The sequence below is a fragment of the Ciconia boyciana genome, chromosome 4, assembly GCF_034638445.1.
Source record: "Ciconia boyciana chromosome 4, ASM3463844v1, whole genome shotgun sequence".
In the NCBI taxonomy this organism is placed as follows: domain Eukaryota; kingdom Metazoa; phylum Chordata; class Aves; order Ciconiiformes; family Ciconiidae; genus Ciconia; species Ciconia boyciana.
The window spans coordinates 29,536,302-29,556,628 of NC_132937.1; the positions used below are offsets into that span (position 1 = coordinate 29,536,302).

The window sequence follows — 20,327 nt, forward strand, 5'->3', positions numbered from 1 at the left end:
CAGCCAGCAGTACAATCTTGAATTATTCATTTTACATTCTTCCTAAATAGGCATTTTATTACATACTTACAATATCTTCCAGTAATAGTCACCTTGGACAAATGTTCCAAAATAAACTTTAGGGAAAACAAGAAAGAAGCAGACGAACAGCTGAGGTGGCAAAGCAAATTCAGAAGTGTAGCTTTGATAGGCACAGACTCTAGGTTTTCACATATCCCAAGTACCAGGGGTGTCATGACCATGTATCTTCACATGCATCAACAGTAGCGGCCAGCTTTCTTCCAGAAAAACTGAATTTGGAAGACCACAGTAAATATATTAAAAATAGACCACAGCAAGCGGTAACCAGTGGTTCCATCGTAATACTGTTACTACATGTGGCAATCTGTTTTTTTTATTTGGTTTAAAACAAAACAAAAGAAAAAAAACCTCACATAACCCGACCAAAACAACAATAACAAAAAAACCACCAACACCCCCCCCCCCCCCAAAAAAAAAAACAAAACAAAAAAGAAAGACAAAGCAACTATTAAAAGACTCAGAACAAAACAGGTGCAGTGAACAATTCTCATCTGAAAGTCCAGTTAAGGTACTTTCCACTAACTTGGAAAGTCACACACATTTTATGACAAAAACCCTAAATAATGATTTTAAGGGATTTTGCTTAGTTATTTCAGAATCAAGAGACATAACAGAACTCAAAACAACTGCAAAAAAATTGTAAATCTATTACTAACCAAGGCCCAAAGGGCTGCTTTCAGCTGCTTAATTCCTTCCCACTTATCCAGCATTGGGGAATGAACAGTGTAACTTAGATCTGTAACAATATTCTGAAGGAGAAAAACAGAAGAAAAAAAAATACTTAGTTGAAAATGAAAAGGAGGAAACCTCAGTAAAACAGGTTCTCTTGCAGTTTTAATAAAGGTAAAGTGCTAATTTAAAGTATGTACCCCAAAATAAAATAGTGGTAGTTCTAGCATAATAACCATAAATTAACAGCAATGGTAATGCAGATCGAAAATTTTAACATTACCACTGACTGCATCAAGTTAATTCAGATTTTATAAAGATAACAAATTAATCAGACTAACACACTGCAATATATAAGCTTTCTCTTGAACTTTTCAACTATCATATTAAATTCATTACATCATCTTGCAAACCCACATTAAAAGTCAATTTATTTAAGCAACTATGAATTGGCTTAGAGTTTGTTTTCTTAGCTCTTCAGGATATTAGAAAGAAGACTTTATTCCCTCATCTCCACATCTTTGTATGCATAAAAGAATAGGCACAGTTTTACTTGTCAATATACAGTTCATTCACAGACTGAAAAATTATTTCTATTGGTGAGTTGCTTTCCATTCTAAGATTTTGCTAGCCATTTTAAGAAAAATGTTGCAAGGTATTTCTCTGATATTTCAGTGTCAAGAAGGAATTTTACATGAGACTAGATGGCAAAGACTGTCTGCACAACTTTTTGGCCCCATGTAACTTGAGACTTTAATTATCAACTTATTTTGCAATGACTGTTTAAATACCATGTCTTTTAAAACATATTTTAAAAAGGTTACAATACTCTTGAAAATCTTTCAAGTTACAAATAGTTATTATCCTCACCTGAGACTCCAATAAATGGCAGCCTGTTTTATGGTGCACCAGTTGGCCATAAAGGTGAACTGGCAGGTACACGTGTGGTCGCTGTAATCTGGCAGAAAGAGAAATCATATGCTTTCCCAGCAATTCTGACATTTCCTTTTAAAATAAATTACACTGCAATGTAATGCAATGAGCTACTCTTGAGTTTTTTCAGATGAAGAGGATTCTTTTGGAGAGTTTACCTTTGGTTGCTCCGACGAACATAGTTATCACCATCAACAGGTTTGCGATAAGTTGTAAGTGCTTCATTAAGTTGTTCTTCAATCAATTCAACATACTTTAAGTTATATTCCTAAAAGATGACAAAGGTTGACAAAATACATTCAGGTGGTTAATGTTTTTATAGTATGGTACTTTATAAGGAAGGAACAATTGAAGTGCTCTTTAAGGAAGGCTGAATTTCTTTATGATTTGAAGGTGAGGCTCACCAAAATTACTGCACTTCACACATACAATGAGTCTGCAGAGAGCTGACAACTGATTCCATAATTATTTCAGTGAATTGTTAAAAAAGGAAGGAAAGAAGGAAATACTTCATATGACTAACCCGAATAATCTCAACAGACCACCACGCATTTCAGTATTCCTAGAGAAGTGACAGCTTATAAATTAGTAAAAAAATTGCCTAAAAGCCAACAGGAATGAGACCAAGCACTTATGATCAATTATAAAAACAAAATAACGTATGAAGAGTTTTATTCTAGTCTTGACAATGATGCATTTTCCTTAATGGGTCTCGTTGTTCCTATTTACTTCCTAATAGCATAAGCTAATTCTATCTTCATGAGATCTAGATTTAACTTCAATTAGCAAAAACCAAGACCAAATGTTCTCAGGGTACCCAGCCCCCTGAGCTGGAAAACAGAGACAGGGACCAGAATGGAGCCCCCATAATCCAGGGGGAAATGGTTAGTGACCTGCTACACCACTTAGACACTCACAAGTCTATGGGGCCTGATGAGATCCACCCGAGAGTACTGAAGGAACTGGCAGAAGTGCTCACCAAGCTCCTTTCCATCATTTACCAGCAGTCCTGGCTAACCAGGGAGGGCCCAGCTGACTGGAGATTAGCAAATGTGACACCCATCTACAAGAAAGGCTGGAAGGAGGACCCAGGGAACCACAGGCCTGTCACAGTCTGACCTCGGTGCCGGGGAAGGTTATGGAGGAGATCATCCTGGGTGCCATCACACAGCACATACAGGACAACCAAGGGATCAAGCCCAGCCAGCATGGGTTTAGGAAAGGCAGGTCCTGCTTGACCAACCTGATCTCCTTCTATGACAAGGTGACCCGCCTAGTGGATGAGGGAAAGGCTGTGGATGTTGTCTATCTAGACTTCAACAAAGCCTTTGACATGGTTTCCCACAGCATTCTCCTGGAGAAACTGGCTGCTCATGGCTTGGACGGGTGTAGTCTTTGCTGGGTAAAGAACTGGCTGGATGGCCGGGCCCAAAGAGTGGTGGTGAATGGAGTTTACTCCAGTTGGCGGCCGGTCACAAGTGGTGTCCCCCAGAGCTCTGTGTTGGGGCCAGCCCTGTTTAATATCTTTATCAATGATTTGGACAAAGGGATCGAGTGCACCCTCAGTCAGTTTGCAGACGACACCAAGTTGGGTGGGAGTGTTGATCTGCTTGAGGGTAGGAAGGCTCTACAGAGGGACCTGGACAGGCTGGATCGATGGGCTGGGGCCAATTGTATGAGGTTCAACAAGGCTAAGTGCAAGGTCCTGCACTTGGGCCACAGCAACCCCATGCAACGCTACAGGCTTGGGGAAGAGTGGCTGGAAAGCTGCCAGGCAGAGAAGGACCTGGGGGTGTTGGTTGACAGCCGCCTGAATATGAGCCAGCAGTGTGCCCAGGTGGCCAAGAAAGCCAATGGCATCCTGGCTTGTATCAAAAATAGTGTGGCCAGCAGGACTAGGGAAGTGATCGTGCCCCTGTACTCAGCACTGGTGAGGCCGCACCTCGACTACTGTGTTCAGTTTTAGGCCCCTCACTACAAGAAGGACATTGAGGGGCTGGAGCGTGTCCAAAGAAGGGCAACAAAGCTGGGGAAGGGTCTAGAGCACAAGTCTGATGAGGAGCGGCTGAGGGAACTGGGGTTGTTTAGCCTGGAGGAAAGGAGGCTGAGGGGAGACCTTATTGCTCTCTACAACTACCTGAAAGGAGGTTGTAGAGAGGTGGGGGTTGGTCTCTTCTCCCAGGTAACTAGTGATAGGACAAGAGGAAATGGCCTCAAGGTGCGCCAGGGGAGGTTTAGATTGGATGTTAGGGAAAATTTTACTTCACCAAAGGGGTTGTCAAGCACTGGAACAGGCTGCCTGGGGAAGCAGTCGAGTCACCATCCCCTGGAGGTATTTAAAAGACGTGTAGATGTGGTGCTTAGGGACATGGTGTAGTGGTGGTCTTGGCAGTGTTAGGTTAATGGTTGGACTCAATGATCTTAAGGGTCTTTTCCATCCGAAGTGATTCTGTGATTCTATAACCAGAGGTGACAGGCATCTTGAAAAGTAGTATTCCTTTCCACACTTCTCTAGATAAGACCTTACTGACTTTTCAAAATAGGTTGTTGTGTAAGTCACTACACTCCTGAAATATTTGCTAGAATATCAAAATTATATAAAAGGCTTGGGTAAATCAAAAGCACGCATCTACAGAGGAGCTATGGAACTGTACGTCCCTGTCAACCTTTTTCAGCAAAATCATAAGTCACTGACGGGGGAAAAAAAAAGTATTGGCATTAGCAATACAGATATACAAATGTACAATATTTTAAATAATCTTTGACCCTCTAAACCTGCGTATTCACACCCTTCCTCCTCCTAATTTCAAGCAAACGCCCACGTTTTATTCTTAGTATTACCTTTTGCCACTTTTCCATTTGTTTTGTTACATAACCTCTTTCATTTAGATATGAAAACCCCTTTGGGATGGACAGAAATCTGTAAAGTAACATCAGACAGTTAGTACTCCACTTAAATCACATGATTTGAATAAAAACAAACACTTCTTGTTTCCACAGTGTAAAGCCAAACAGCGTATTCAACATTTACCTTAGGAGTAGAAGCAAACCTTTGTCTCCAAGGTGAGAAAGAGCTGGTTTCATTTGGATAAGGGCATGAAGATTGGCCTAAAACAATTAAAAATGCGTAAGGTATCTGAGCACCATGTAATTCTGAAAACTACAACAATTACAACAATCTGCCAGCAAACCAGCAAGTTTTTCACAAAAGGAAGTATCAAACAGCACTAACCTCATCCTAATATTATCCACTTTAAGTACCTTCTGTCATTAATATATATCCCCTTTACAGAAAGTATAATGATCAAAATACCTGAATTAGTCTGAATTAATATTTAAAAGTAGGCATAATCCAGAAGTCTACATTTTCTTGTCATTAATACTGCAGTATTTTCAGCAAGGGGTCTATAAACTATTATTGAGTCCATCAATGAATCAAGAAAGAAAATAATCAGTGACTTTCTGCATACTTTTACTTTGCTACTGGGGGAGGGGGTGGGGAACAGCTTACAGGGTAACATACCAAAAAGAGGTTGAAAAGGGAAAGGATGCTCACCTTGTCTTCACATGCCTCATCTAGAATATCAAGTGCCTCAGAAGAAATAGTTTTATTTTTATCATGTAACTGGGTCACCAGTAACTCAATCCCCCAGTTGCTGAAGAACTCTACGTTTGCTCTCAGTAATACTCGTAAGTGTTTTGTTGCATACAACCTGCAGCTCTGCAAAAGTAAGGAAAATACTTTTTTGAATGGAAGAAAAATAGCTAAAGTAGTTAATGATTTATCACTTTAAAAAATACATTTCAGTTACCATATTTTATAGCAAGTAACTGCAATGCACACCTTAATGCATTAAAACTACAGTCTATTAGAGAGCTATTTCTAGCTTATCAAATGGGAAATTTGAGTCTGAGATCACAAATAATCTGGTCACTGCAAGTCTCCTTGGAAAGCCCTTATCAATTAGTCATTCACTGTGATGGCACCACACAAATTCATCAGGATACACAGGAGAAATACCTTGTAAATGACCAGTGCAATTGCATATACTTTCATGTACGTAATGTTTTGAAAAATACTTTAACAAGCAAATCTTAGAACCTCTGGGGAATTTATTTTAATAAATTTTAAATTGTTTCCCAAAAGTATCTGATCTTCAAAGCTTCTCAGAAAACCTTCTAAATATAAAAATGTTATTTTCTGTAATAAGACAGTTTCCTAACACTTAGTTTACTACTGTGAATTTCTCTAAGTGACAGCAGAATGAAGTACCTTGTCAGTTCCTGTACTGCTGTTCAAAACTTGCTGAATAAACATCATAAACTGATTAACCTAATTTTTATTAGAAAAATTACACACAAAATAGAAACCAACAGGCTTAATCTACAAGAATTTGTTCTGGAGTAAGCACAGCATAACCCTGACAATGTATACTTACTAGGAAAGGTGTTACCTATACTTAGACAAGCATAGCTGGAAAAGACAAAATCAGGTGCCCAAATCTTTCTTCAGGTCTTCAGTCCCTACACCTTTAAGGCTATGATAGCTATAACCAAGTAAATTTTCTATACATTAAAACACAAACAATCTATGTTGGGATGTATGTGAATATCTGTACTCCAAGAGATAGGCGAATTGATGCAGGTTGGACAGCACTACCTAGGTTAACAATATCTTCTGGATTTTTTTTTTTCCCCTCCTCCAGAAATACTTGGCAAGCAGGACTTGAAAGAAAATGGGAGTAGGAAATGTGAATGTGCACAGTTCATTTTGAAAACCTTGTCTCATTATTTCAACTTCAAGTATCATGTGCACATTTCTATTTATTCAATATACAGAGGCTTATTTTTTGGAGGGGAGGCAGGAATGACATAACACAAGTACCAAGAATGACTGTGGCAGTCATTTGCAACTCTGATCTAGGCTGCACAACAGTTTTGAAATGGCTTGCATCCCATTAGTGGTATGCCTTGTATGTGTAATAGATGACTAGCAGCATACTTATTTAAGATGAGAACAAGAGCTATTATGCCAAAATGATCACTTGATCTAGATGTTAAGCCTACAAAGTAACACAATAATGTGAAACCAGAATTCAGTGTCATGTAGTTCAAGTGTTAAAATCTGTCTATAAAGAATCATCGTTACTGCTATAACTATACTGAATGGGATACAGAGAACAAAAGATAATAGTCTTTACTTCCTGAAATACTTCCTAAATATGAATTAATCTACCCAGATAGCTAGTGCAGAAATAGCACAATTTTTATTTTCTGTTTGGAGAAGGAAAAGATGAAGCAAAATCCTGGAATGTTTTTACTTTTGATGGGAACCAAAAGGAAAAACCAGTGTAGAGGATATCTGAGGAAACAGGCATTCCCCTCTTTCCCCCAAGCATGAACTACATGAAAAACATAGATAAAGCCCTGTACTATATGTGTCAGAAGATTCTTACTTTTAATAGTAAAGGTCTTTGTGACCTATAGAAGTGACGACGCAAGGCAGAGGTCACTATCCTCAGCTGATTACATACAGCTCAGAATAGATGCCAGTAGATATAGGCTAAATCTACCTCTTAGCTACCCATGAAGATAAAATTTTAGGTCATGAACTGCAACACTTGAGGACACACTGGCTACTCTGCTGTTTCTACCATGAGCTGGCAGAAAGGCAGCTGAGGCAGTATTAATTTGCTTCAGCATGAATGACCAAAGCACATCTGGAAGTAGGTTAAGATGTGCTTCTGCTTCACTGATCTGCAAAGATATTGCTCTGTAAATGTTTTTGTTGTATATAGTCACCCCCAAAAAAGCTACTCTCCCCTTCTAATGCTAAGCTGACTACAGAAATGACTTTTCCTTGTTCCAAGACACTCATTAGCAAATGGCTAACAAACCTGCTTCACAGCTCTGGATAGCTATAAAAGGTGTATGAGGCTATTTCATTAAAAAACATCTCAGGGAATTAAAGTTTCTGAAGGGAAGAAGCCTTTCTGGAGATGGTCTTTCTCCCTTACGAAACACTGCTTTTCAGAAATTATGTCCGGTTCCATGCATTTTTATTGCTTTTAAACATAATTTAGAAGCCAGAGGCAGCATACAGAATTAAAACAAAACAAAAAAAAAAACACACACCACAATTTGTCTTCTGGATTCTGAATTAATACAAACTGTTCCATAGGCATTTGCTTACTATACAGGCTCCACTCATCCTACGAAGTCCTCATCAGAAGTCCTTGAAAAGGGAAGGTGGAAGGGCTTGTAAGTGCCTTATTTGAATTGAACTGCATATTCATTTTTAATCTTAGGATTCACTTGTCCAAGGTGACAGAATGTCAGTTCTGGTAATATTTAAAAATATATTCTTCTCACAGGACAGAGTAGTGAGTGGTATAAACTGTGCCAAGTTTCAATTTTTTCCTATCATGCTTGCTAAATACGAAGGAATAAGTTTTCTTTTGCTGTTGACAATGCTGCTGTTTCAGAATTCCAGACCGTAAAACCCAGAAAATGGCAGATACCTTCCCCTAACTTCTAAACAGAGGTAATTCCGAATTACTCCTCAGTCAGTGGAACTGCCCATACAAATACCTGTCAGTTCAATATTGCCATATTCTTTCTGCTATCTTACCCTCTCAGAATTGACACCTATTTCCACCTCACATAGATATTTTAACTTCTGGAAGAGACTTGTAGTTTTGCCAATTACAGTAGCTCAAAAATACCACTTATACCACTAAGGATACAGTTAATATCAGAATAATCAAAACGTTTTATCCTTTGGATTAGCTTTTTACGCTTTCATCTTCTACTGGGAACACAAGCATTTTGTCCAAGAGATGATACTGGCAATATTCTGTACACCAAGCATTGCCAACAGGTTCTTCAAAAGGTCAGTGTTTTGCCTTTTTGTCAAATAGTAGTCAATGAAATGTTCTCCTCAATCTTATCAGTTCAGTTTCCACCATAAGAATGTATGCAGCTGGGCACATGTAAAACAGGAAAATAATTTCTTAAGGAAGTAAATAAATTTTATCCAAGTATGAAATCATCAGCGGTTGATGCAAATGTAGATCCATTTCTGCTGGCTGAGACAGTCCATTCTATTTGTATTTTTCCTCTTTTAGATGAAATATACAAAATATTTCCCTATGAATTCCAAGAATTCCAAGCAGTTCAACTAATTCAGGGAACAAAACACCCTGAAGTAGTTTTATCCATCCCTCAGGTTTCAATACGCTTCACAAAGGAAGTCAAGCTCTATTTAAGAGGTTCAAACAGTAAATCTTCCTTCTTTTTTAGTATCCTGATAGCAAAAGATTCATTTACATTTGTGATGAACAAGATTTATTTTTTTTTATATTTCTTAAATGTGTTATCATAAATACTTTTTTTTTTTTTAAGACAATATTGAAGGGATTCTCATGATATTGCAGGGTACAAAAATCAGGGTACAGTCTCATCCTGTGCAACACTGAACTCTAAATAGTAGAATTTAAGTCACGACATCTCAGTTGTGAATTTTCCTAGAGATCACTATGGTTAGAGACCTGCTATACCTGACTGCACACCTAATTCTGATATTAAGGACTACTGACCCATATCAGTGCACATATTTTATAAGTAAAACTGTAACCTTTCTCATAAATCAGTGGTAGGCAGTTGAGAAGACATATTCTAATCATTTCTATTCTTTAACATTTCAAGAGACTTCCAAAAATAGACAGTTACTTTATCTCTGCTGTTTCCCTAGACAACGTTACTAGATCCACGCATCAATGTGAGACTGAGAAATAGAAACATTACAACTCAGTAGCCACAGGCTACTAACGTAGGCCAAGACCTTAAAACATCACAGATGTGAGAAGGTATCAGTACATCTGGCAAGAAAGATCTCTGTCTTTAAAACTAATTATTTATGTTTGAGCTCCAAAATTTGCATTCTTAAGTTTCTGAGCCTGTATAATGTCTCTTAGCTTTCTCCAAGGAGTTCTACCTCAACATCTGTCAAGGTTCGGCATTAAATACTCATGGTAATACCAGTGAGGCCTATTAAAATTCAGATCATGATCTCTAATCCTTTTCACAATCCCAAACAGACCAGAACTGAAATGGATAAACCTGGGGGCTTGTCATGGTTTAACCCCAGCCAGCAACTAAGCACCACAAAGCACTTGCTTGCTTCCCCCCCTGGTGGGATGGGATGGGATGGGGGGGGGAAGAATCAGAAGGGTAAAAGTGAGAAACAAACTCATGGATTGAGATAAAAAACAGTTTAATAATGAAAAATAAATTAAAAAAAAATGTAAAGAAAAGAAAAAACCATCAGAGAGAAGAAAATAAAACCCAAGAAAGACAAGTGATGCAAAAGAAAACAATTGCTCACCACCAACCAACCAATGCCCAGCCAGTCCCCAAGCAGCACCCCCCCCCAGCTTTATATACTGAGCATGATGCCATATGGTATGGAACAGCCCTTTGGGCAGTTGGGGTCAGCTGTCCTGGCTGTGTCCCCTCCCAGCTTCTCATGCACCTGGCAGAGCATGGGAAGCTGAAAAGTCCTTGATTTAGTATAAGCACTACTTAGCAACAACTAAAACATCCCTGTGTTATCAGCACAAATCCAAAACACAGCCCCATACGAGCTACTATGAAGAAATTTAACTCTATCCCAACCAAAACCAGTACAGGGCTCTACAAGCTTTCTTAATTTCTAAGGTGCTAGAGAGTGATGTCTATCCTATTCATGTCCGAAGTACAAGTGTTTACTACCCATTGTTCATTAAGCTGAACTACAAATAGGTGGAAATTGTATTTTAAGTTATCATCACTAAGAGCAGCAGTAGCTCTCAACTGCTTTCTGGCTTTGCATATGCTTGGGACAGTATGTTCAGACATATCTGCACCCCGCTTCAAGCTAGTCTGCTTACAGCTAGTGATACCTGTATCAGAGTTGAATACATTCTGTTTTGTTTCCTCCTCCCCCCCCCCCCCCAAAAAAAAAGTTAAAAGTAGGTCTTTACAGAACATTTGGAAGGAGATCAACCCATTCCTACCTACCCTAAAGCTTGTGGTGTAAGTACTGGATGCTTGAAAACATTTGGAAGTATCTCTCTCAAAACAGAATTTAAGTCTTCATACTTTAGATATCAGAATCAAGAAATCTTTCCCAAAATCTAAACCACAAATGCTAATTCATAATAAAATTCCTCAAACTATTAGTGTAACTGTATACTTCGTTGAGGAGATTGTGACAGCATGCCTGGACTTTTTTCTAATTGTTAACTACCTGCATTTGGAAGAAACTGAAATGCCAGAGTGCTCTTCTCCCACGTATGGCCCCTTTTTATGAGGTAAAAATAGCTGGGAGGTGGTGGAGGGGGCAGTAGCCATTGACATGAAATCTCAATAGAAACAGCTAAATGAAGTTCCATAGTCTAAATTGCTCTTAATTGACAGTCATCTACCAGGAGCTTAGAAGTCTAATAAAAACACAGGCATGTGTCCTCACAACATATTAATTTCTATTTCCTTGCTCAGACTGGGCATAAAACACCTTTGGAGAAAGGATATCAAAGTCATCACTTCTTTGAAAGATTACTTAAAAATCAGTCAATAGGGAGTCTTACCCTCTTCTTTCAATAAGTCATTCCTTCAACCCCAACTATCTTTATTACTTTCAGACTCCTCTCTTTACCCATAAGAATCATCATATCTTTGATAGTCTAAAAGAAATATCCTCAATTTCTTTCTTTCCCTCTCCATTTCCAAAATACATTCAGACGTTTAAAGCTAGCATCTACCTTATTCCCTCTTGTATCCACTCTAGAGTATACCCTGCCTTGTCCAGGCAACAGAGGAATAGCTCTCCCCAAAGTACTGGAAGTTCTTTCCCAATTAAGATTTCAACTTAATAATTGTAATTTCCCTGACATTAATGCTTGCTTGTCTACTATATTACACCTGATTGATTTCTCTTTTCTTAAAAAAGTTCAAGAGCTTCCTTTCCCAACTCTACATAAGTCTGTGTTTTATTTCCACTCACCTTCTTTGATTCAGAAGTACAAATCCCAATGCCTATTTCTGAACCACCCCCTTGTTCCAGGAGCTATAGCTTCTACTCAGTTCCACCACAGTAATCTCAATCATTATCAAAACGATATCTATCACTGGAAGGTTAACCTGCTTATTATTGCTAGAAATACACATTTCTGTTTGTGAAAACAATGCCTTCACCATTGGTTTAGGATGTCCACTGACCTAGACAATGTTATATTTGGTTTACATTTGGTTTACGCATTTAAAGACTTTAACCCCCTTCATACATGACAGAAACACCTGTTTGAATGACAATTTCTTGAGCAAATACAATACAAGGTGTGAATTCCACAGCAAATTCAAAAGCTATACAAGTAGGAGTTTCATTTCTCTAAATAAAAAAATAAAAACTTTTCTGCATATACATTATCTTAAAAATAGTCACGCACCTTGAATAACAAAATAAACGTCTAGTGGCAAACAACAATGGAACATAAGTAGAATCAAACTTACATCAGTAGCTGCTGTCAGGATTTTAGAAAGGATAACTCTTGCTAACCCATCTCTGCTGTAATCCAAACTAGAAACAGTCAACTTTAATAGGTGATCCTGGTTCTTCAAACAGCAAAGATTAAGAAGGCTGGGGGGGGGGGGGGAGGTGAATAAAAAATTAGTATTTGAACCCACTCAAACCCACTTATTTATTCAATCAATAATTTAAAACTTAAGTACTCTGAATTAGACTTTCATTTCTATAAATGCAGAAGAATACAAAGTAAGGTCTCATATGAAATGGAGTGAGTTTTAAACTGTTACAGCTGTTAGAGTCAAAGGGAGACCAAATAATGCACTAAACTTATAACTGCTATGTAACAGTTTTGTCAGTATACTTGGATTGATTAGGAGTACAAAAATAAATGTTCATGAAGCTCTGTGAACAATTCCACACTAAAACATTCTGTGTATACAGCTTGCCATAAGGTTAGTCCTATTAACTGTCTAGATTTTATTCTAAATGTTTTTTTATTGTAAAAGTTCTCTAGCCAGTAAAAAACTTGCATTCTAATAAGCAATGAGAACAATTTAAAAAAAAACACACAAAAAACCACAAAAACCCACCAAAAAACCAAAAACAAACCCCAGAAAACAGAGTACATCAACACACCTGAATTTTCTCTTAAAATTTACTGTATTTGAAATAAACTGGCTATTGGCCAAATTACTCCAAAAAGAAGGTAAGTTTATTTGTACCCAAACAAAATTTTGAACTTCATAGCTTCACTCAAATATATTGGACCGAAGTTTAGGTACAACATGCATCATCATATTTCAAACACAGTATGATACCTACCAGTTTGCTGGGGTTTTTTTTGTTTTGTTGGGGTTTTGGGTTTTTTTGTTTGTTTGGGGTTTTTTTGTTTTGTTTTTTTTTAAACATTTCAGTACAGTATCATCCTTCCTGATACTGATTTCTGTCAGATAGGTGTGGACAGGAAAAAGTAAGCTATTTTGTAACACAATCACTCATGTCTGTTCAGTAAGACAGACTAAAAGACCTCTTAAAAGAACACCCAAAACCTCCACAACTAGGGATCTTTACTTGTAAGTCAAAAGAACTTTACAGTTTTCAGCTTTACAGATCGTGGTCCTCATGCACAGTTTACAATTTTCGTAACTATTATGCCTGTAAGCAGAATTCAAACAGAATAAAAACACTCACCACTGAAAAACATTACATTTTTCAAGCATTTTCACTCCATGAGGGTGACAAGAGAGTGTACCAAAAAACAGAAAGTAGTGCTGGCTAAGGGTGTTTAGTAACCCATTATTTTGAAGACTACGTTCAGGTTTCATTCCTGATGAAGAATTGAGCCAATGTACGATATCTTTAACTAATTCCTCCAGGTAACTTTGTCCATCCTAACAAAACAAAGAGTAATAGCATTTACTAGTAACAGAACTGGGTCTCTCTTCCTTATTGAAATCCATCGTTGAAAATTTCTTAAAATATACAAACACAATACAGATATAAAACAGAAATGCTATTTGGCAAACGCAATTCAGACTAAAGAAAAAGGTTCAAGGCAAACAAAAGGAGTTTAGCTTGGAGACATCTTAGGACCAATTCTATTCTTTCCAAGAAAAGGATTGTTCAATGACATTTTCCTCTAGCCTGAGGCATAAAAGTCTTTAGCACACAGGAAGAAAGGAGGCAGGGAAACAAAGGATAAACATAGGAAAAAAAACCACCCCAAAACAAACAAACAAAAAACACAAACAAACAAAAAAACCCCTAACAGAAACAAAAAAAACCACAACCAAACCCTAAGTTGCATTTAATAAAGCTGTATTTAATAAAACTCCTACTTAAACACAGTCGTCTTCCTCAGTGTCTCATCTGGACAATTCATGATTTTAAGTTATATTTCTTAATTACACTGATCATTTTAAATTTAACACCCAAAGTCTTTACTAAAATTAAGGTTTTTCCTCTAAGTGGTATACAGCAGCACTATGCATTCTATCTCCAGTCTTGTAGCTGAAAATTTCTTACCTCTTCTGATTCAAGAAGAAATTCAGTAAACTGACAACCCACCACAGTAAGCTGCTTAGCCTTGGCATAGTCCAGATCCAGGTTGGCATACAGTTTACTGCTAGGCTTGTAAAAATATAGCAATCTCCTTACAAACCTACGGAAAGTAAAAAAGAATTTGTTATTTTTCAGTAAGACAAGGACAGTCTCACATTACAAAATGATGCTGGTATAAAAGTTGTTTTATCACTAAATTAGCTTATTAGCAATAAATTTTCAAAAGTTATTAAAAGAGTAGCAGGTATCAGTAATGAGTCTATGCAGACACTATTTCAGAGATGCAGCTGTACTGTTTGTTATTGTACTGGTTTCAGCTGGGATAGAGTTAATTTTCTTCCTAGTAGCTGGTATAGTGCTGTGCTTTGGATTTTAGGATGAGAATAATGTTGATAACCCGCTGATGTTTTGGCTGTCACTAAGCGGTGTTTACACTGGTCAAGGACTTTTCAGCTTCCCCTGCTCTGCCGGGCGCACAAGAAGCTGGGAGGGGGCACAGCCAGGACAGCTGACCCACACTGCCCAAAGGGCTATTCCATACCATATGGCGTCATGCTCAGTATAGAAACTGGGGGCAGTTGGCCAGGGGGCAGCGGTCGCTGCTCAGGGACTGGCTGGGCATCAGTCGGTGGGTGGTGAGCGGTTGTATCACTGGTTTGGTTTTGGTTTTTTTTTTTTTCTTTTCTTGGGTTTTGTTCCTCTCTCTGTCTCTCTTGTTGTTTTCCTTCTCATTACAATTTATTATTATTATTATTATTTTGTTCCAATTATTAAACTGTTCTTATCTCAACCCACGAGTTTTCTTACTTTTGCTCTTCCAATTCTCTCCCCCATCCCACCGGGGGTGGGGGGGAGGGTGAGGGAGCGGCTCTGTGGTGCTTAATTGCCAACTGGGGCTAAACCACAACAGTTATAAAGGGTTTTCTATGCCATGACTTAAAATAAGCAAAGGAACTCAAAATCTCTGTGCTCTTAGAAGCCATAGCTTCCTTCTCATTCTCATGCTTATAATTTATTTTGCTGTAATTTACTCTGTGGTGAGTTTCAAAGACTATACTATCTAGACTTACAAAGAGCTAAAGAAGAGTCTGTCTTAATGTTTATCTGACATGACTTTTCTTTAGCTATAATAGTTAACACTACTGCAAAAAACCCAAAATTTTATGTTCTGCCAGAAAAAGGCCATATTTATTCAGCAACAGTATTTTCATTCACCTCACTTGAGCGTTTCTGAAGAATAACACAGTGATTGCAAATGCAGACTCTCACTCAGACTTTTTGAAACCATGGTGAGCAATATAGCTTGAATTTTGCGTTGCAGGAATAAATCTTCAAAGAGCTTCCCCTCACCAATTCTTAGTCAAAAAATAAACACACATTTGCGCTTTAAAATAACACAGAATGTTCTGTCTGAAAGTAGATATGTCAAGCGTTAAGAAACTTAACTAAAGCACTGTGCCTTTAGTTAAAAAAGTGAGAGTAAGCAACTCTCCAAACGCAGGACCAATTATAAAGGAAATCTGAGGGCTTTAAATTTTGTCAAGTGAAATGTATTTTATTCTGGGTTATTAGCAATAAATATATTATATATATTAACACACACATTTATATGTGAGTGTATATATACACATGTATACTTAAGTGTGTATATATGTATGTATATACATATATATGTGTATACACACACTGCATTAACCGTATCTCTATGAAATGAAGGGATCTATATCAAAAATATTTTGAATTTCACTTTAACAGCCATAAGATCATCACAAAAACACTAACAATAAAATAAAAAAATTAATCAACTTATGGAAGGACAACTAAATTCACTTTACACCTCAAAAACAAGGTGGCTGAAATTTATTTTATGATCAGCATTGAAACTAGAGAGATTTGGGGGTTAACTAGTTATAATTAAACAAGAACAGCAGCATTTTAAAGCCATTAAAGCATCTAACCCACAATCCTGTAGAAAAGATCAACCAACTGTATAAGCTTTACAGTAATTGAATCCTAGGTTTTCTCAATTTATTTAGAATTAAATTATGTAGGCACTGAACAATGCTTGAGTGCAGCACAAAACCAGGGAACAGGAACGCTGTCCCAGGTAGGTAGGTAGGTAGAGGAGTGGATGTTGGTGTCACAGCCAGGACTGCAGATTTTCCTTTAGAGAAGCAACGTTATAAACCACCGGGTTTGGTAAATAATCCTTTACCAAAAAGTATAGATTAGCAATTAATGTTTAGGGAAGGAAAAAAAAAATAATCAGAAAAACACACAAATGCAAAATTAAATAATGACTATTATTACAATGGGACTATCACTTATGCTGGGAACACTATATAAAAGTTGCCTGATTACTTTTTAGTAAAAATTTAAAATTATGCAGCGTGAGCCTTTCAGGATATGTTTTAGCTTTAGATTTTTCCTTAAATTCATGTAGAAGTAGCTTTCCATGCCTACAAATACAGAACTACTCTTCAAAGTAGTTTGTTTAATCAAATCAATTTCTGAAATGCATGTTAAAAGTGACATCCAAGAACTAATTAGTAACACTATTACCACACATGCACAAAGTAATAAAAATGCCTTAATGCCAACAGACATGAAAGGAATCGGAGCTGTACTGATTGTCTTTTCAAATCACACATGCTTCCCTTGCCATTAATAGCAACTAGAAATAACTTCCTCTTGGATTTTGATGAAAGCTATAATATATAACTGTACCATTGTAGACCTATTCTGTCAAAATTTGTGAAGTGCTGACATCAAACATTAACGTATGAAATATCAAGGAGGTAATACTTTAAGGTTTAAAATGAAATAAGGTGTTTGCAAAGCTGATATTATTCTTGTTTAGGGAGTAAATATATAAAGTATCTGTGCACAGAAAAGAAATCACTAAAGCTTAAAGACCTGTTTATTTAAAGCAAATATTGCAACCTAATTATCTAAATTTTCATTTTTGCTGCTTATCTATAGATTAAGTTTTAGAAATGTGACACATCAAGGAATAGTTTATTGCAATATTAAAACCCAGTTTTTCCAAATTTCTTTCTTCAAAGGAAGTCTATGTAATTTTTACATACCTGTGCAATTGTTCATCTTTATAGTTCCTTAGATTTACATTTGGCCACTAGAAAAACAGCAAATATAGCATTATATGAAACTTGTACATCAGTCCTTGATTAGTCACTAAAATTTACTCATTTCTATTATAGTTATATTTATCTAATAATTAGAAGTGTAAGTCTTCTTGCATCTAATGTTACCTATAAAAAAACCCTTATCTTATTGAAAAGCCCACACTTCTTGCTCCAAGAACTGTTTGATTTTTTTCTAGAGAAGGACAGGGAATGTCAGGTGCATGCTATGTGTACAAGGCCACAATTCTAATGAAAACAGCAAACTATGAAAAGCTAATGAAAAATAAACAATTTTTCTCAGTTTCTTCTCTGCAAATAGCAAACAAATTTTGATACACATAACAGGGAAATTGGGTTTTGTTGTTGTTTTCACTATTAAAAATAATCATTTTTCTGTTATAGCTCACTTAAATACTGCTTATTAAAATGGTATTTAAACTCCTCTGTTGATACTTTGTAAGATGTTTTAAAGAGGATCACACAAACCATAATACTCTCTTCTGGACCTATCCTTTCTTCATATTATATTTTCCTCTGTTTTTACAACCATGCGTTGTCTCTATGGTTTCAGATTTATTTTTGTTGCTACTAGTATCTTCTTGGAAGGGATGGAAAAAAGTGCGTCAAACATTTTTCTTTCCTACCTAAGCAATACAGTTCTACATTTCCAATTGGTATACTAGTATTAAGATATATAGTGCACTAGTTAATGATTAGTAAAACTGACTATACTAGTAACATTGAACCCACAGTGCCAGATTAAGTGTGAAGCTCTACTGTTAACACAGTCTCAATTCCTCCATCCTGACCACTGCCACTTTTGCTGCTATTAGACAGCAAGCTGCTATTCGACAGCAGCTTAGACAGCAAGCTGAGCAAGTAAAAAAGGCAGTAAGGGACCATATGAGATGCAAGTAGTGAGGTGGTAGGAAAGCTGATGCTCCACAGCCATGAGGTTGCGACAGACTGGAGGGACATGAATAGCCACGAGATGGTGAAGTCCAAACACTGGAATCTGGATCCTGCTGATTCAGGGACTTAAGATGGACCACTCTGATAAACTGCACAACACCAGTGTAAGCTAAGATAATGTTAACAGGAACAGAAGTGGTTAGAATTTAACCGGAAAACACAGTAACTTCTCATTCTGAAAGACAGAAATCCCTGATTTGAGACATTTAGAACTGTTCGACAGGACACTAGGAAAATATACTGCAGGGGAGGTCTGAGATAGCAGGGAAACTGACAGCTTGACCTAAATTTCAGAGGAGAAAAAAAAACAACAAAAAAACAACAAAAAACCAACCCCCCCAAAAAACCTTAGTTGTCAACTACATAAAACTTCCACTGTCAAAGTACTACACAGACTAATTAAAAAGTGAGATTCTGAAGAACAGCTTCTTGATAATATCTTTAATACTGAATCAAAGGTAAAAATATCTATGATTAATAATCATAGATATCTATTAGTCTAGTAGTGTTACAGTAAAGTCTGTTGTCCTGGTTTCAGCTGAGATAGAGTTAATTTTCTTTATAGTGGCTGGTATGGGGCTATGTTTTGGATTTGTGCTGAAAACAGTGTTGATAATACAGAGATGTTTTAGTTGCTGCTGCACTGGTCAAGGACTTTTCAGCTTCCCACGCTCTGCCAGGTGCAGAAGAAGCTGGGAGGGGGCACAGCCAGGACAGCTGATCCAAACTGACCAAAGGGCTATTCCATACCATATGGCGTCATGCTCAGTATATAAAGCTGGGAAAGAAGAAGGAGGAAGGAGGGGACATTTGGAGTGATGGCGTTTGTCTTCCCAAGTAACCATTACGCGTGATGGAGCCCTGCTTTCCTGGAGATGGCTGAACACTTGCCTGCCCATGGGAAGGAGTGAATGAATTCCTTGCTTTGCTTGCGTGCGCGGCTTTTGCTTTCCCTATTAAACTGTATTTATCTCAACCCACAAGTTTTCTTACTTTTGCTCTTCCGATTCTCTCCCCCATCCTATTGTGGGGGGAGTGAGCGAGTGGCTGCGTGGTGCTTAGTTGCCAGCTGGGGCTAAACCGCGACAGTCCTTTTTGGCGCCCAACGTGGGGCTCGAAGGGTTCAAGATAATGACAGATTTGATTGGAATGTGCTAGATAGATAGAATTTATAGCTGTTATTGCTGTTAAGCTATTAATCGGCAGGCTTCTGTGCTTGCCATAGGGCTTGCTTGCCTTACTGTATATTAGAGTCGAGTGCTCGTTAGTGGCTGCTTTTTGCTTTCACTGCTTGCTGTGCTGCTGTACTGCTGATCACCTTACTCTGCTGTGCCTGGGAACATTTTGATAATAGCAATAGCCTTGCGCCTGGGCTGGCAGATGGCCAGGGCATCGCTGCTGTTTCTGTGCTGCTGTACTGGACAGGCTGGAACTCCAGTGTGAACTCAAGTCAAAGGGACTGTGACCTGTGGATGAATCCATGTGGGAGTAGGACACCCCAAAGCGTCTGTGCCCACGGATTAGCCCATGCCAGAGCAGGTACATCTTGAAACGTCTGTGGCCATGGTTATGTCTGTGCCACGGTTATGTCTGTGCCACAGCAGGTATACCTCTGAAGGGATTGTGGCCCAAGGATAAGTCCACGCTAGATAAGGTGCACCTCGAAGCATCTGTGGCTGTGGATGAAGTCCATGCTGCAGCAGGTACACCTTGAAGCATCAGTGGCTGTGCATGAGGCCATGTTGGAGCAAGTTTACTTCTGAAGGTACTACATTCTGTGGATAAGTCCAAGCTGGAGCAGGGGCAAGGGGAGGAGTTCATTGCAATGTTAAATCCTATAACCTGGCCCAAAAGGACCAGGGGTGGACATTGTAATGGATCTACCTTTAAATTGTTGT

General features: G+C 37.9%; 1 protein-coding gene across 1 annotated transcript in view; it reads right to left on the reverse strand.

Moving 5' to 3' along the window:
- The window catches only part of RICTOR (RPTOR independent companion of MTOR complex 2), a 112,414-nt gene that overhangs the window by 19,919 nt on the left and 72,168 nt on the right, over positions 1–20,327 (reverse strand). Inside the window, exons 19-28 of the mRNA XM_072858907.1 lie at positions 17,401–17,447; positions 14,276–14,411; positions 13,442–13,641; positions 12,235–12,361; positions 5,240–5,404; positions 4,715–4,791; positions 4,525–4,603; positions 1,842–1,951; positions 1,621–1,708; positions 738–830 (exon numbers count right to left, since the gene is read on the reverse strand). Coding sequence (XP_072715008.1) covers positions 738–830; positions 1,621–1,708; positions 1,842–1,951; positions 4,525–4,603; positions 4,715–4,791; positions 5,240–5,404; positions 12,235–12,361; positions 13,442–13,641; positions 14,276–14,411; positions 17,401–17,447 — 1,122 coding nt within the window. The remainder of the gene's footprint in view (positions 1–737; positions 831–1,620; positions 1,709–1,841; positions 1,952–4,524; positions 4,604–4,714; positions 4,792–5,239; positions 5,405–12,234; positions 12,362–13,441; positions 13,642–14,275; positions 14,412–17,400; positions 17,448–20,327) is intronic.